Raw genomic sequence first — 17,180 nt, forward strand, 5'->3', positions numbered from 1 at the left:
TTAAGGGCAGTTAATGCTGGGCACCTTTAAATAGATTTTACAACTTACTAAACTCGACTTAAAATTTGTAATGCTTATAAATATTTAAATAATGGTTACTTTGATCAAATGAAAACTAAAAATATTTGTACTTAAATTTAAAAAGGGTAATGGAAATGGTAAAATCTATTTTATAAAATGGTGTTACTAGAGCAACAAATGAAACGATTCTGTTTGAACAAAAAGTTTTTTTTTTGTTTTGTTCGCTTAGTTTTTGACACCCTTTGCCTCCAAAGCTTGATAAGCAAAAAATCTGCAATAAATTTCGCAGTTCAAATAACGTATGAACTCTGAGTGCAAGCGATTGCGGTGAACTGGGGGCAGTGGTAGCCAGGCAGTGGTGGCAGTAGTAGGTCATAATTTGAGGGCTACTTAATTTAACGAAAACTACTATCTACAGCTTACGTAATATACATCTAAGGGTGATCAGGAAGCTTTTGTTGTTAGGACTGTAGAGGTTTACACTTATTTATTAACAAGCCTAGTGATGTCAACTTTTGGTATACTTTTATTACCTTTGCATTATTAACTTTCATTATTTCTTTCATTTATAATCTGCATAGTGCACTCACATTTAAAGGAGTATTCATAATACTACTTTCGCACAACCTTTTCGATATATGGGCGTCATATTCGTATCTTATCGTTTTTTGTAAGGAAAAGGTTCATTGAGATATAGTGTTTCGAAATGGCAACCAGATAACTTTAATACTTATGCTATACGTGAATTTGCCCTAACATTTTATTACCTTTGACCAATCATCAGTGAAGCAAATGTAACCAGTTGACATGCCATCAAACGCAATACCCTCCGGTCATTGTAATAATACGCTGGCGACCGTTCAGGCGTAATTTTAACTGACGCTCACTGAAATGTACACCCGTGAAAACAAACATTAATAAAGTATCACAGAGCATTGGAACGCACTATTTCGCTTCATTTAATATATTAACCAGCTCTTTAATGTAACCACATCTACTCGTATTTGGATGCACTATAAGGAGCGTGCTTGCCTTGGCTTCATTTCCTATTGGTTTGAAGGTTCCCATGGAGGGAGCTTCAAACGGAAACCGGAAGGTCATTCCAGATCTTTGCAAGCCTTAGGTTATGTAGCCAGAATAATTTATTAGTTTCGAGGTTTGGTTTCGTTATAAACGACGAATTTCGCTCTCCACGACTTTGACCTCCGTTACTACCGGTAGAGTCACTACAAACAGCCAGACTTGACATTTCAAAAGTAATTATATTAGGCCTACTTGAAATAAATGAATTTTGATAAGTAAATTTTTAACATGCACAATACGGCCCACCGCGTCGCATCACCCACCGTCGTTATTTATTATTTCCTCTTCGTTTATATAAATTATAAATGTTTTTCTTGCTCGTTAACGCTTATAGAAATAAATTCAATACTTGACACTTTCACATTGACTCATGCCACTACTAAGGTCGATTGATTATACCTGTTACGCCCAGTCATATGAATATCGCTCTTAACCTTGGACCTAGTGTAAATAAAATGACCGTCCTAATATCCCACAGCGAAACAATCAATAATGTAACTTAGCTACGTATCAATATTGCAGCGATCAATTTGATGCAGTCACCCACTCACCTGGAAGAGATATAATTAAGTTATTACTGTATAGGTCTAATTACATATTTGCTCGGATGCCTGATTCTGTGTATTGGCACTTGGAAGATTTAATTTGTGACCAATCACTGACCTGGAAACAAACCATCGTGACAAATCAGCACGCAGGTCACACCGACAAGCAAACTATGCGTATTTCGACCGACTAACACAAATGCATTAAACTTGTATAAAATGAAAGGTGAATATTCCAAAAATATATAATTAATATTTTGAAATCAATTTATATTAAGGCACAAAAGTAAACTAGCTGGAAGGCAGTACTACATCATAAGCTCCAGAATTTACAATAAAATCAATAGAGATATAAATATATACCCCCTAAATAAAATTAACTGTAAAAAATGTGTAAAAGAGTGGCTACTGACAAAATCATATGCTGAAACTGAAATTCTTCTGGAAGTCTTAGGATCGAATTAATATGTAAAACTCTAACTCACATATACACACACACACACAACCACACACACGCACATACAAACACACACAAATATAATACATACATACAAACACACACATACACCTGCAAAACAAATTTATATATGTATATATAACTTAATATAATAACTATCTTGTATAAGCAAACATATACGCGACCACAATTACCTATGCGACGCAAACTCACATACGCACAATCATACACTCAATCATCGAAACAACAATTTAAGGAGAGCACTGTCGCCTGTAATACAGGTTTTTACCTAAATCAGGGACAGTAGATTTTAAATGGCACCATTACATACATTTATTACATACACACCAATATAATTTGTGAGGCACGCATTTGTTTGTATTAATATTATAATAACTACTTTACATTTTAAAAACTGTATGTACCCTACATTAAAAAAAAAAGTATTCACGTCACTTAGGTAAAACTATGTAAAACACAAGAAACGATGCAAGTCTACCGGCTAAACCTTACTAAAGCTATTTATTTTAAGTTTCTTACGCATTATTAGGTACATAATTATTCATTTTTAAGTCTTGGTACCTAGTTATAAGATAAGTTGAAATAATTGAAAAAAGAAGATATCTATTAGAAGTGAAATATGCAGGTAAACTTTAACTGAAAACTATTCGGTGGCTGGCAATAACGCGGGGCCAGATCTTTGAATGCCTTGAAATAAGTATCTGTTTGTAACTAAATAAAAAAAAAAAGAGGAGGCTAGCAATTCGGTTTGTCGGTACTATTTTTGTTGGTTATCTCAGAACTCTGTCATTTAAATTTGAAAAAATATTTTTTGGTTTCAAAGGGTGTACTTCCCATGTGGTCTCATTTTTATCAAGATCTATTTGAGGAATCCTTCATAAATCGATGGAATTTGAGTATTTGAGTATTTTTAAAGTAACTTGAGCATTTACTTTCGAATTGCCACCGAAACTACACAATAATAAGTATTGCACGGTTTGCGATTCGAATATAGTAGTAACAAGAAAGGAGCTGATGGTGAAATGCCGGAAGAACTCCTCAACCATAACGACCATGTTCGCGAAAATAAATAGCCATCAAAACCAAAATTTTTATGAAAAATAAAGTCTCTCAACTCAGCTCTTAAGACTACAGAACAAGTTGTGAGATCCATGTAATACTTGACTTCTGACTTTAGTTATTACGTAATTTGCTAACGTTACAACATCTTGTAGTGGCCATACCAATATTAAAAATCTTTAATGTTTTAAATAAATAAAAATAAATAAATATACTACGACAACACACATAGTCATCTAGCCCAAAAGTAAGCGTAGCTTGTGAAATGGGTGCTAAGACGACTGAAGAATATTTTTATGAATAATATACATAAATACTTATAATATGCAGAGAAACACCCAGACACTAAAAAAAAACATTCATGTTCATCACACAAACATTTTCTAGTTGTGGGAATCGAACCCACGGCCTTGGACTCCGAAAGCAGGGTCGCAGTGAGGCGCCAGTCGGCTGTCAAATAAATAAAATAGATTAACTTGGACATCGCATGAAATCACAATGTATCTATATACATATAATATGAAATAAGATAGTTTAATGCTTTTGCCGAGTCATATTTTTTTATTTCAAAAATAAGTAATAGTCGGATTATTTCCTCAGAAAATTGTTAACATAATTCAATTCAATTCAAAATTTCTTTATTTATGTAGGCCTATCGTAGGCACCGTAACCGTTTAACTAAAAGGGAAGATACTTAAATATGTATTCTGTAAATAGCATTCAATCTAGTAGTTAGTTCTACAGATATTTTTAAGATGTGTATTTTTGTACAAAAATTAATTATATCCTATAGCTTTCCTCGATGAATGGGCTATCCAACACTGGAATAGTTTTTCAAAGCGGAGAGTAGTTCCTGAGATTATAGCGTTCAAACTAACAAACAAACTCTTCAGGTTTAGTTATTGGTATAAGATACAAGACGTATTGCAATTTTTTAAGATATATTTTTAAGGGTCTCTTAGTGAATTGTCCAAAAATTATATTTCTATCTACCTCAACAAAACTAACTATCCGATAGGCTACGGCGTACAATAAGCAATTTTTGGGTTGATGTCCACTGGTTCGCGGTCCCTGTGCTGTACAATGTGTTGAAATCTCAATGTCACGATACCCTGAGCTCCAGTTGTAGTTTCCATAAAGTGATGTTGTTTAATATAAATAATGAAATTACATTTGACGCAGTTATGTGATCTGAGTAGTTAAGCGCTTGCCTGGAAAATGGCTATTAAACCCTTGCTTTGATATGCTTCGAGGGCACTAAAATGATTACCTAGAAGCGAACCAACGTTGCCGGACAAGTCCGAGATACGTAAGGATTACATGATATATTAGACTATATTTTAATCTATGGGCTCGAGTGATAGCACGTCAAGAAAATATGTTTTTTATAAAGTTTTTTATAGATTTTAAAAGACTAGAATTGGTTTCGCTCGCAACGTGATCTGATAAAAATACCGATTAACATCTGCAAGACACATAACACAAATATAAATAATTCAGAGGCTCTAGAGGTACATTATTTACTTTATTTCTCTGAGACTTATCCGTGAAACCGAAACACTAATATTTTTTGAGTAAACTAATTCCATTGTTTTTACTGAAAGAAATCAGATACAGCCCTAACATAACATGCAATAGCAACATCAAGTCACTCCTGTCTCTTAACTAGGTACGCGTCGCGTAGCGTAGGTACTGTGCACGTGTCGTTCTTGCATCTGCAATAGGGTTGTCATAAGCAAACACTTAGAATGTTTTAATTTTTTTTGTATGGAAAAATAAATATGCTTCTTTCGATTTAATATTTTTACAGGGTTCCTTATGAAATATACTTATGGTCCCTTCAACAGTATTTCGTAATTCCGTTGCACGTTGTATAAGCCAACATACGAGTACATTATTTGTAAATAAACATATAAAAAAACCGTCTAATAGAATATTACTCAAAAGATTACAACTTGGTCGCTTGGTCCATACCTATGTCGTATAACCATTTGTCCAAATTATATGCAGTAAAACGCTAAATTCTTTAGTTTCAAATACTTTTAGTTCACTTATTTTGATAAGAATTCATAATTTTTGATAATATGACCAATAAACATGACCTAAAGATTTAAAGTATTTTTATAATATGAAAAAATAGCTGAGTTTTTTGTGGACACTAAGCAAGCTCTACAACTTTTCTCTACAACTCAATCATATAGCTCCCATCGTTATGGCAGCGTTCGACCGTTTTTCTCTTACTTACTTTGCATATCCATCTAACAGAAGAATAAATTTTCAATTTTCAAGTTGGCACTAACAAATAAAGTGGCTTATATTGGTAAACAAATTTTCAAAATTTTACCTTTTTAAATATTAGTATAGAAGTATAGATATTGATTTGATAGCTTTTATTGTCTTATTGCTTGTTCCTTGTCAAGCTCGCTCCGTGTCCGTCTTTCCTTAGCCTTTCTCATCTACACAGGCCCACTTGCTATCTGTACTTAAGTACTATTAATTAAGGCGTAGAGTAAACCAACAGGACAACATATAGTTCTACGTTTATTCCTCTTAAAATTTACTACAAGCGATACTTTAATATTATTTATCTACTTCGGTATCGAAATATTCCAATTATGAATTTAACGGCCGTTTCAAAATTAGCGCCATATTGATACAGTATCCGTTCCACGGTACGAGCATTCGGCAAGCATCGTATGAAATAGTATAGTAGTAATAGTAGTACTAGTTTATTTTACCAAAAAATCATTATCAACATTACGGGCCCACTACGGGTCTCACGACGTTTAACTTCACCGTTGGAGCAAGTTAAAATTCCATAAATTAAAACGAACAGAACTCCAAAAAGTAGGAGTCGCGTGCCTGGAATCGTTTTCGGTCCCCCCGGAAGGGAGCCCGCAGCTTTAACCACTACGCTGTCACCGTTTCCCAAGCAATAAACAACGTGTAACCGAATTACGAAATAATGTTGAAGGAAGGTGCATGTTCCTGTTCAATATTAAATCGAAAGAAGCATATTTATTCTTCAACGTATTTCGAAATTCGTTTCCACGTTATATAATAATTGTATACTACAATATATTTGTTTCCGACTTTCAGCCCGACGGACAGCATGCTAGAAATGCTGAACATGATCTCGGACCTGCAGTCCGATCGCATGGACTCCCAGCGGGCTGAACTCCGCCCTATCAAGGTTTCGCCTAAGGAGACCAAGGCGACTTCGCTTCCAGGTCTCCGTCCGCTACAAACGACGTGTACGAGACCGGAAGACGATTTTCTGGATATGATAGCTCGGGTCCAGGTATGAACACATGTAACCCTCTGTTCTCAAAAATTTACGAATCTATGAACTTCGATACCAATGGTATAATAATTGTAATGTTCACTATTGTTTTAAAAAATAACTCTAATTAATAATAAATAAATATACTACGACAATACACACATCGCCATCTAGCCCCAAAGTAAGCGTAGCTTGTGTTGTGGGTACTGAGATGACTGCTGAATATGAATGAATGAATGCAAGTAATTTTATTGCACACCACAAGAAATACATAAAAAATAACAGTATAAAAAATGAACGTATACAATTTGGCGGCATTATCGCTTCATAGCATCTTCTTAATATTTTTAAGAATAATATACATATTACCACCCAGACACTGATATTCATCACACAAACATTTTCCAGATGTGGTATTCAAACCCACGGCCTTGAAATTTTGTATTGATTTATGATGCGCCCGACCGTAGAAATAGGAAGATCTTTCTCCGAGCTGGTGTTGTGCTCGGGTTTCAACGTCCTACCGTTCATCTTTGGAAGTTACATAATATATGCCCTTCATCTTTTTAAATACATCAAGTAGATGTTGACACTACAACGCACGATTTCTAAGCAACACGTACGAAATTTACCCAAATGAGATGAATTTTGTAAAGATTTCCTCATCTGCTGCTGCTCTGGTCCAGCAGTTGACTTCCATTGATTCAGAACGAGACTAGTTGCATTCGAAGTCGGATTTTTGATTAATTATTGAAGGTTGACCGTCAGCTCAGCGAACTTCTCGCGGTCTAGCGTGAAGCGAAACCATTTTTCCACACTAGCGATGTTAGTCCATTCAGAGATGTTGCGCAATTTCTTTCTTCATTTAATGCGTCGTTTGCGCTCTACTTTATCATAATGCGTTGGAGCATTTGGTATCGCACATGTCTCAGGAGCCGTCCCAAATACTCGAAATTTCTCTTCTGAATGGTTCCCGGCTTCTGTCGTCGCGCTGGAGTACGCTTACGTTGAAAAACATTCTGTATCCATCTACTGCGGAGCATTAAAATTATATTCAAAGTCCAATTTTTCAAATTCAAATTCCAAAATGCTTTATTCATGTAGACCTTATCACAGGCACTTATGTAGCGTTCATACATTTACCATGTTATCACTTATGTTAGGTGATGCTGATTCGTTGACTTGAAACTAAAGCTAGGAGGGTTTCAAACGCCCTCTGGTTTAAGAAGAGCCCACAACATACTTAGCCAGGTTTTTTTTGTTATCACCGTCTCATAGTCGAGTTAATGTTTAGCTATGAAGTTCGAGCAATTTATACCCAAACTTTTATATCAAACACGTAATCTATTATAATAAGTTTCTTTTTTTTTCATTGCGCGGTAGTACCGCATTTCCAAGGCTTCGGGACGATTCTTTATCATTTAAATAAAGTACGAATGTATATTTAATTCCAGGGATCCACCCGCATCGACGATCAGCGTTCGGAGTTGCCGACCCAGACGGCCGAATTGCAGGTGTCACGTAATCCACCTGCTGAAGATTTCTTCAATAATCTGATGCGCGCTCAGTCTGGGCGTATGGAGGACCAGCGAGCCAGCGTACGTACACATTGTTTTGCCTCACAGCATGATCTTTTGTTACGCCAGAAAGCTCTCCCACTTTTCATTTTCGACTACAGCAATAATGAGGCGAATCTGAATTAGAATAAATTTATTTGCGATCATTTGGCAGAGTCAACACAGCTAGATGGGTGACTCGCTTTAGCCTTTTCCTTTCCTTCTTGTTGTTCTCGTAGATATCACGTTGAGCCTGATAATAAATGCTTCCTCATCCCTCCTCCCACTGCTGGACACAGGCCCCCTCTCTCATAGAAGAGAAGGTTTTAGAGCACCACCCTGCTCCAGATCCAATTTCCTAACTCCGGGCTGGTAGTGTCAATTCTTTATCGGAAAAAACACAATACTCAACAGTTTTTGACTCGACCCGAAATTCTAAACATGTTAACCACTAGAGCAACGAGGCAGTCATTGTCTTTATAATTGTTAGCTAAGAGGTGTAAATATGTTACCTTAGTCCGCCAAGCTGCATTGGAATTGCGTGGTGAGTGTACGCTTATACTCGCATTCATAAAAGACATTAGGCCTGCAAGCAGTGGAGTGCATAGAGTGTATGCACAGGTTATGCAGATGATTTAAAATGAAAAAAATCTCCAGTACGAGTTATTAAAAACTTAAAGATAGGCATTGTAAGAGTTATAAAAAGCCTACCCTTAAGTATTTATAACTCGTACTAGAGATTTTCTTCATTTTTATCAAATTCAAAATTTCTTTATTCATGTAGGCCTATCACAGGCACTTATGAAGCGTTCATACATATTTGTTTACATAATTGTAACGGGATGGTGATAACTTCGTTCGCCAACTTAAATCTAAAGCTACGAGGGTTCCAAACGCGCCCTGGTCTAAGAAGAGCCCACAACAAACTTAGCCGGGTAAATTTATTTTTTTGTTATGACCATCTTCCAGTAAATTTATATTAAGCTATAAAGCTAGAGCAATTCACACCCAAGCTTTTTTATCGTTTAAATAATCCTTAATATTATAATAGGATTTTTCTGTAAGCTTATGTTTTATATAAACTTTGAACTTATTGAGAGACATCTCCAAGATTTCATTTGGTAATTTGTTATAAATTAATATACAATTGCCCTTGAATGAATTTGCAATTTTGTGTAGCCTAGTAAACTGCACAACGAGTTTATTTTTGCTTCTAATATTTATATTGTTACAGTGCATTTTCTTTTTAAATTTTGATATATTTTTATGGACATAAATTAAATTTTCATATATGTACTGACTATGCACCGTCATTATTTTAACTTCTTTAAATTAATCCCTTAATGACTCTCTTGGGCCCATTTTATATATCGCACGTACAGCCCTTTTCTGCAGGACGAAAAAAGAATCTATATCAGCAGCATTACCCCATAATAAAATGCCATAGGACAGAATGCTGTGAAAATAACTAAAATATATATCATTTGCATACCCTCTATCCACGCCACTGCCTGCAAGCATACGTTAGGCTGAAGGTATTTGATATATTAATAATGACTTACAATATTATTGTCCTTATTTCAGATCCCGCTGAAGGAAACCTCCCAGAACAAGGGAACCAATCCGAAGATTGGCAAATAAGGCCCTTTGGCTGAACCACAACCCGCTTTCTGGCTTTGTAGATGTTTTTATTTTAAGATCCTCTTCAGTGTCGGTATAACATTTTAATCACTCGAGCAGTCTAACCAGTTGTTTAAAAAAAACAAAAGGATTATTTTTTAATTTAAATTATTAATTAAATCTGTTTCAAATGATTTTCTGATATTTGGATACATACTTATTTAATTCTGTTAAAAAAAAACTGAAAGCTAACCTAAATGTAAAGTCCTAAATATATTGCTGTCCCTTTCTATGCTTGCGGATAAGAAGATAAAGGATATGCGCGGTATTTTTAACACATGTCAATTGAGTTTAGCTTCGAGATTGAGCACCAAAGACTATAGAAACAAATATTCAGGATACTAAAATAAACAATCAAACTAAATTACGCTATTTCGCCGACTTCGAGGTTCTATGTACAGTATTATTGTGTGTTATAACTTGACTGATTCTGGAGATGTTTTATTGTTTGACCCCTTTCAACAACACCAGAGATGGTCCCATGTCACTCGCTTCAGGTGTTGTAATTTGAAAGTCATAGAAGTCGGCTAAATAATTTTATTAACTTTGTTTATTAGTTTAATTTCAAAACAACAACATTCCAGAGACATATTTTTTAATAAATTGATTCAAATGCTATAACATTACTCCCAAAGCAGTGAAACGTTCCGCGTTTGATGTTGTTCACATCAAATTACAACACTATATCGCATTCCAATTTATTTAAAAATATTATAAAAAAAAGTTCAAGTTACTAAATTCACTTCATTGAAATATTACTTAATATATTATGGTATATTCGAAATTATTTTTAAATGGAAATTCAATAATTGTATTAACATATCGGTAAATTATATTTATGACGATTACTTTTTAATTTTTCCAAAAAAATCAATCGTAAGAAAACCGAAACGACGGAACTATTCACTGCTTGTACCACATTAAAACTCTTAATTGCACATGATTCTTGCGGCAGTGTGCAAACATCTCACTTTCATTTTATATGAAAATTTAAACGAAGTTGCTAATAATATTTTCTGTAGCTATAATATTTTACTGACAACTTTAATTGCAATCTGTCGCTACTTTGCCGTATCTAACAAGAATATAACATCTACATGTAAGAACACCGATTACATTATGTCTAAATAAGTTCCAGATAAATTCCCACTCCACTAGTTGAATGCAATCCATTGTGCTGTTGTATTATTTAACTTATGATTTTTAAGGGATTTTATATTTTGTGTATTTAGAATTACTTCTTTATATTTATGCTTTGATTTACATATTATTTTAATTTTTAAAAACTTATTTACTGAATAACTAGTGTTACATTACTATAACGGAATTTTGGACACATAAAACAAGGTTTTCATAATTAACTATGGAGTCTTAATTAAGTATGGTAAGTTAGGTTTAAAATAACACAAGAATTGGTATATTATGAAACTAACAGTTAGGCTAACAGTAAACATATTCGGTTAAAAACCTGAAGCAATCAAAATCTCATGATTCCGTATTGGATGAGTTTATGAATGTTGTTTCATATGATGTTTCATAGCATATTTTGTAGGCGAAACTCGACGTAAATTTTAATTAAACTAATACGTAAATGAGAAAAAATGGTTGGAAGGATTATTTTCTTTCGGCATAAAAATACCCAAATATTATAAATAAATCTGTTTATTTAAAAAAAAAACTTCGAACCATTTATATATTATGAAAATATAAAATAAGTCACAGTACCAAAATTCAAATGGATAAGCGCACACAAAACTATTAAATGAGAGTTAAACTACTCTCACGTGGTATAGTTATCAGTAAGTTGACCGTCCTGATACGTCCTGTCATTTTGTTTCCATTTAGTCAGAAAACGAATATGCTATACATACATAATTAGCACTACTGTTTGAACTTTTATTCACGCCCCTGTGGGTGCTGAGACGCTGCGAAGATGTAGACACTTTTGTGTCTAGATTCGATTTAGGCACTATCAATATGTACGAAACCACTATCTGCGCATATGTAAATACTTTTGGTGTCTAGTTGCTTCCACCTGCAAATAAAAATGTGTTCTGTAACAAAGTTAATTGGTCGATAGGTGAACGCTGGGCGACGCCGATTAACTTTTAACTTATCGACAATACAATAATTATGTATTTGTTTGCGTTTTCCCCCGAATACGTATTCTATCGACTATTGAAATTGCGCCCTAAAGTTAAGACAGTTAGAAATTTGGCTGATTTCGGACATTGATATTTTAAATATATGTATATTAGTTTTTAAAAAAGTTGAATTTACAGTATGGAGTTAGAGGCCTGAAATTAGTTCCGTACATTAGTTATAAGCTAGTTATTTATTTCACGACTCCGATTTAGATTTGCGCGTTGCGGGATTTTAAAAGACATACCCAACTTGAATTGACAGAGAAAATTGAAAACCTTATGTCTGTACCCAACTCCTATTTGCAAAGTTGTCCGTTCCTACACTATATTGACCGAGAAGGAGAGATGAGAGTTTAAAAATCTTGTACATCTCCCAACTTTTCCTCTATTACGACGGACGCAAATTGACATAAAACCGTTATTCTAATATATTACTATCGCGATCTCAGATCGGAATATAGCAAGTCTAAATCATTGTCGTGAAATATTCAGTATTACAGTCGTATAAACGTTTTCGTCGATGCAGAGTGCATACACTTCCACGTAAGCAATATGAACTTTGATGAGTCGATCGCATATCCAAAGCTGGTCATACGCAGAAGTATATATTGTTTATGGAAATACAATAATATTTTTACAAAATATAAATGTTTCAAACAATAGGCCTAAACCAACAAACCCCAATGCGGCCTGCATCCGTAAACATGTCTAAGAAAATGCCCGCAAGTGTGTACAAAGTAAGGCCTAGAAGTTTTTCAGAGGAACTTAAAAACTAACGCACAAACATACAGATACAACTTCCAAACGCACAAGTGTCGGTCGTGGGAAAAAATGGATAACATTAAAATACTATGCCAAACGTACCTAATACAACTTTGTTATTAGTATGGATTTTTTGGGAATCTCACAGCGCAGACTTTGGCAGATTGGCCCTATGACATCAAAAACCGTTTGTTCGAGGTGACGTCAAACTCGGCAATGCTTGTGACAAGAGCCGTCAAATTTGCGATCAGAAACGCATTACGCGTGTAAGTAGGTTCTCAAATATGCGATTCCCATTGAAACCACCTATCCGTTCATAACGTTCGATGCCACGAATTTAAAACATTATGAGCGAGTAATTTAAAATACAGAACGACCACTTTATGGAGGTTAAACAAACAAATTGTATATTATGGAATTTCGCACTAAATCATTGAGGCCGAATTAAAACGTTTTATATGAGTACATTTTATATTATATACCTACTAAATAATGGGATGGAGTGTGAGCGGATAGTTTTAATTGTAATAAGCAAGTTGCTACTGGAATTTTTATCTGTATTGTATTATTTGACTTATTTTGTTCATGGGATGATTTTAAACCTATTTGACCTTGTCACCTCACGTTATTCAAACAAAAGTTATGTGATCACTTCACTGGCATATAATAATTCATAAAAAACTTTTAAATGTAATGAGTAATGATGTAAGGGAATATAATTTTAACTTTAAGATATTATACTTTATGCACAAATAAAATTAAGCAAAAATCACAAATATATTTCCGCCACTGCTATTTTATTAATTTATATGTATAATTATAAAACTAATTGAATATTATTTTTTACTATTTCGACCAGTATTTAGAGTAACTACTTACAGTTTTATAATTGGCAACACTGTCGAAAACCAAAGCTTTTAGTTTGTAATTGTTTCGCAATGTTTCATCAATTACGTGTACACAACGTAGGGCAAATATAAATGCCAAACCTATTAAATTATTTTTAACCCCTCATGTTGTTTTATTTGTAATGTCGTCCTCGACAGTTTTTTCTTTTCTTTTTCGGATGGACACTTGCCCATAACCACCTGAGGGGTTGCTACGGCGTCAACGGGGTGGGGCGAGCGCTAGAGCTCAAAGACATCGGAGGCGATATGCAGTGCGACGTAATATCTATGATTTATACTGGCTGCGCCCCGCGATGTTCAAGAAAGTACATGGGAACTGTTTCACCGCGGAACGCAGGGCTCGATATAACAAACAACGAGAAAAAATTTACAACGCCGTCTATAAGACTTTCCCATAAAGTAAATTCAAATCTTAATTTGCGTGATTGCAGGTTAACAAATTTGATCTTATACTAAAAGATAACAAGTTACGTGCTACAATCTGCCATTCTATGGCATGCAAATTATAATAACACCTTAATTATAAAATTATTTTAGTAGGTTCTCCATTTGGGCATAAAGATGTCGCTACGACCAGCAATCCAGCTGCAATCCAATGAACATGTTACATGCCATCTATGTTCGGAGGGATAAAATATTTATGAAAATGCAGTTACTTTCCTTATTTTAACTTTATCCTCGATAAATTATTAAAGGATTAACAACTCGCGAATCTACTATATTCGTTCTCGCTCGGACGTTAGGTGCTGCGAGACAAATTCGTTTCTTTATTTTGCGAGTAATTTGAATGTCGCGTGAACGCCGAAAAAAATTGAAAAATGAAAATAATGTATTTAAGTATTATAAATATGAAAATGAAAAATGAATAATATGAAAACCTGGATAGCAGTTTCATTTTTGTCGTTTTTGGAGTAGAGACTTTGGGGCCGTGGGGTCCGGAGGAACAAGCTCTTTAAAGAATTATCAAAAAGGGTTAATGATTCTACCGGTGATCCTAGGCGGGCAGTTATTTGGCCAAAGAATTAGTTTGGCCATCCAAAGGGGCAATGCATGCAGGCATCTTGGGAAATGTGCCTCGATGCGGTGGTTTCGAAGACGTTTTAGATTTTATTTGGTTTTACATTGTCTATTTTAGGTTATATTTATAAAAGCAATATGTAAATGAATAAATAAAGTTAGTTTTATAAACCGATTTTGATTTTGTTGATTTTATGCATTAGTCGGGAGTGTTCTTAATTGTGTTAAATACATATTTTTCACAACTCCCTCAATGTATCAAATGAAAGGGCCTGACTAGTATTATACTAGTCAGGCCCTTTCATTTACACTACGATAAATCCACCACAAAATGGCGAATTAAATTTTATTAACTTTTAACTTTTCGGAGCTTACGTGCGTTTTTAATTTAACCCGATAAAAATTGCTTTAACGGTTTATCATACAAACATTTTTCAGTTTGGGAGTTGAACCCACGCCTTGGAAACAGACAGCAGTGTCGAATAATAATTAAGAGTTAATGAACAGTAAACGTTTAAAATAGGAAAAACCAACGAAGTGCTTAAAAAAGGAATGAAAGAAAAGGCATGAGAAATGTCACAAAGAATCCTAAATATTGTCTTTATCTGATATTACAACTTATGTATTATGAAAAACGTTTATTTATTTTCATAGTGTGATTGGTATTTATTACCAATGAACTGCAAAAGCGATCCGTCATAACAGATGAAACGGGTCTTCTCCCACAATGAGAAGGGATTCAGGCCGTAGTCCACCACGCTGGCCCAGTGCAGATTGATGGACTACGTCACGTCTAAGTTAATAAACATAATTTTGTGCCGGTTGAAATTCCAAAATTGCTACACTTGTTATTTGCGCATATCAAGTATTGTTTGACTACAAACAACAGCTACCTACAAGTTGCTCAGTTTTGTGTAATCAATAATCTTTAGCTGTTGAACAAGGAATTTTAATATAGCTTAATTCGTCGTCACGGATGCAGCCATGACTGCTGACACGGCAAGCGTTTTCGCGAGAAATCGTTTTTTAAATATAATTTTCAATTTATATTAACAAACCTTTAATTTCTACAAATAATGTTCTTTATATTGGCAACTATAACCCAACTTCAGGTTCTACACTGTTATTAAATCAAATAAAATATCATAGACAAAAAATCAAACAACTTTAAAACAAAGTAGTTTCCCGCTGTCTATCTGTGTTTTTATATGATTAGATCTAGCAACGCAACGGATTTTGATTTGTTGTATTTAAAATTGATAGAGTGATTCAAGGTTAAGGTTTATATGTAATAAAGATGCATAATATAGTAGAAAGACACTGATAATTTTAGAGGTTTCTAATGTGATGTAAATAAACACATTTTATGGGGCTCAGGTACATGGCAAAAGCTGGCCGAACCCAGGTTAATAATGTTGAACAGTAATTGACACCTTAAGAAGGTCTACAAAAAAGTCTGCAGTGGTATATGTTATGTCCCTGTCTACGTTATGTCCAGAGGATAACCCACTGTAACCATTTTTGACTTTAACATTTGACAAAAAAAAATGGATAACTTACGAAACTATTTTAAACAATACAGTTGTATTTCTTATCTAATTAAATATAATAGATTATGTTCATCATTTAAATTACACACTTACATACATTGTATGCGCTCTTGCAAACATTTCTGATGTACTACAAAAACGCGGTAGCCCAAAAGCATTATAAAACCGTCATTAAACTTGTAGAGCATTCAGCGATGCCTGTATTTAGCTGGTCAACGTGGATCCTGTGGAAAAGGTTTGACAAATCGCTTTGAATAAACTAACTTTTGCTTCTTAGCTACAACCGGCAAACCTGTAGACTAAAATATCACAGCGCACCTCCATAGCCTCTGCTCCTTTTCTATTTCTACATCATACTTTAGGTCATCAGTACAATTTGTTTTACAATAAGATATTTGTTGGATATAGTAGATATTTCCAAACATAATAGGGCAGATTTTCGAAATACTTAATATGCTTATTATTGATGAAGAACAAACTGGACGACGAATTTTATACGCGCGGAGGTGGCAGTGGTACAAAGATATCAAGTTTGTCATTATTACCATTTGCAAGTTTATAAGAAAGATCTAGGCAAATAAGAATTAATTAACACTAATTCGAAATTTGTTGTGAGAAAAAGGTGTAACCAAATCGAGGATGGCTTTTCGTAGGGATTTTAAGAGCCTTTTCAAGGAGCGGTGTTGGTACAATCTACTGTATTTTTTGCAATATTATTTATGAACGTCAATTTTGTACGGCAATTTAAACAAATTAGCACGTAAAGCATCAGAAGTCATATTGGGATGAAGTTTAAATCTAAATTTTAGAAAGCATTCTTAACATTTGGTCGTTCAATCTAAAGAAAGCATAAACTACACAAGAATGAACAATTTTTTTGGCTGTATGTTTATCATCCTTCGACACAAAATAGAAAACTAAAAAACAATTACGTGGAACATGAACAGCTGTTTCCTGTCCAATGAACGATCAGACGTAACATCAGTCCAATCACAAAAGAGCGCATACCTACTTGTCAATGTCTAAATAAATATTTATGTCATTGATCTGTCAAAAAGTTCAGAAGTCAAAACTTGAAGAGTTGTAAAGTTTAC

At 34.3% G+C, this 17,180-nt stretch overlaps 1 protein-coding gene across 1 annotated transcript in view; it reads left to right on the top strand.

The window, feature by feature from the left end:
• LOC120636090 (G-protein-signaling modulator 2) overlaps positions 1–13,616 on the top strand; it is a 63,801-nt gene extending 50,185 nt beyond the window's left edge. The window contains exons 8-10 of the mRNA XM_039907387.1: positions 6,286–6,487; positions 7,924–8,067; positions 9,610–13,616. Of these exons, the coding sequence (XP_039763321.1) occupies positions 6,286–6,487; positions 7,924–8,067; positions 9,610–9,666 (403 nt within the window). The 3' untranslated portion in view covers positions 9,667–13,616. The remainder of the gene's footprint in view (positions 1–6,285; positions 6,488–7,923; positions 8,068–9,609) is intronic.
• Positions 13,617–17,180: the final 3,564 nt, after the last annotated feature.

The sequence above is a fragment of the Pararge aegeria genome, chromosome Z (assembly GCF_905163445.1).
Source record: "Pararge aegeria chromosome Z, ilParAegt1.1, whole genome shotgun sequence".
Lineage (NCBI taxonomy): Eukaryota > Metazoa > Arthropoda > Insecta > Lepidoptera > Nymphalidae > Pararge > Pararge aegeria.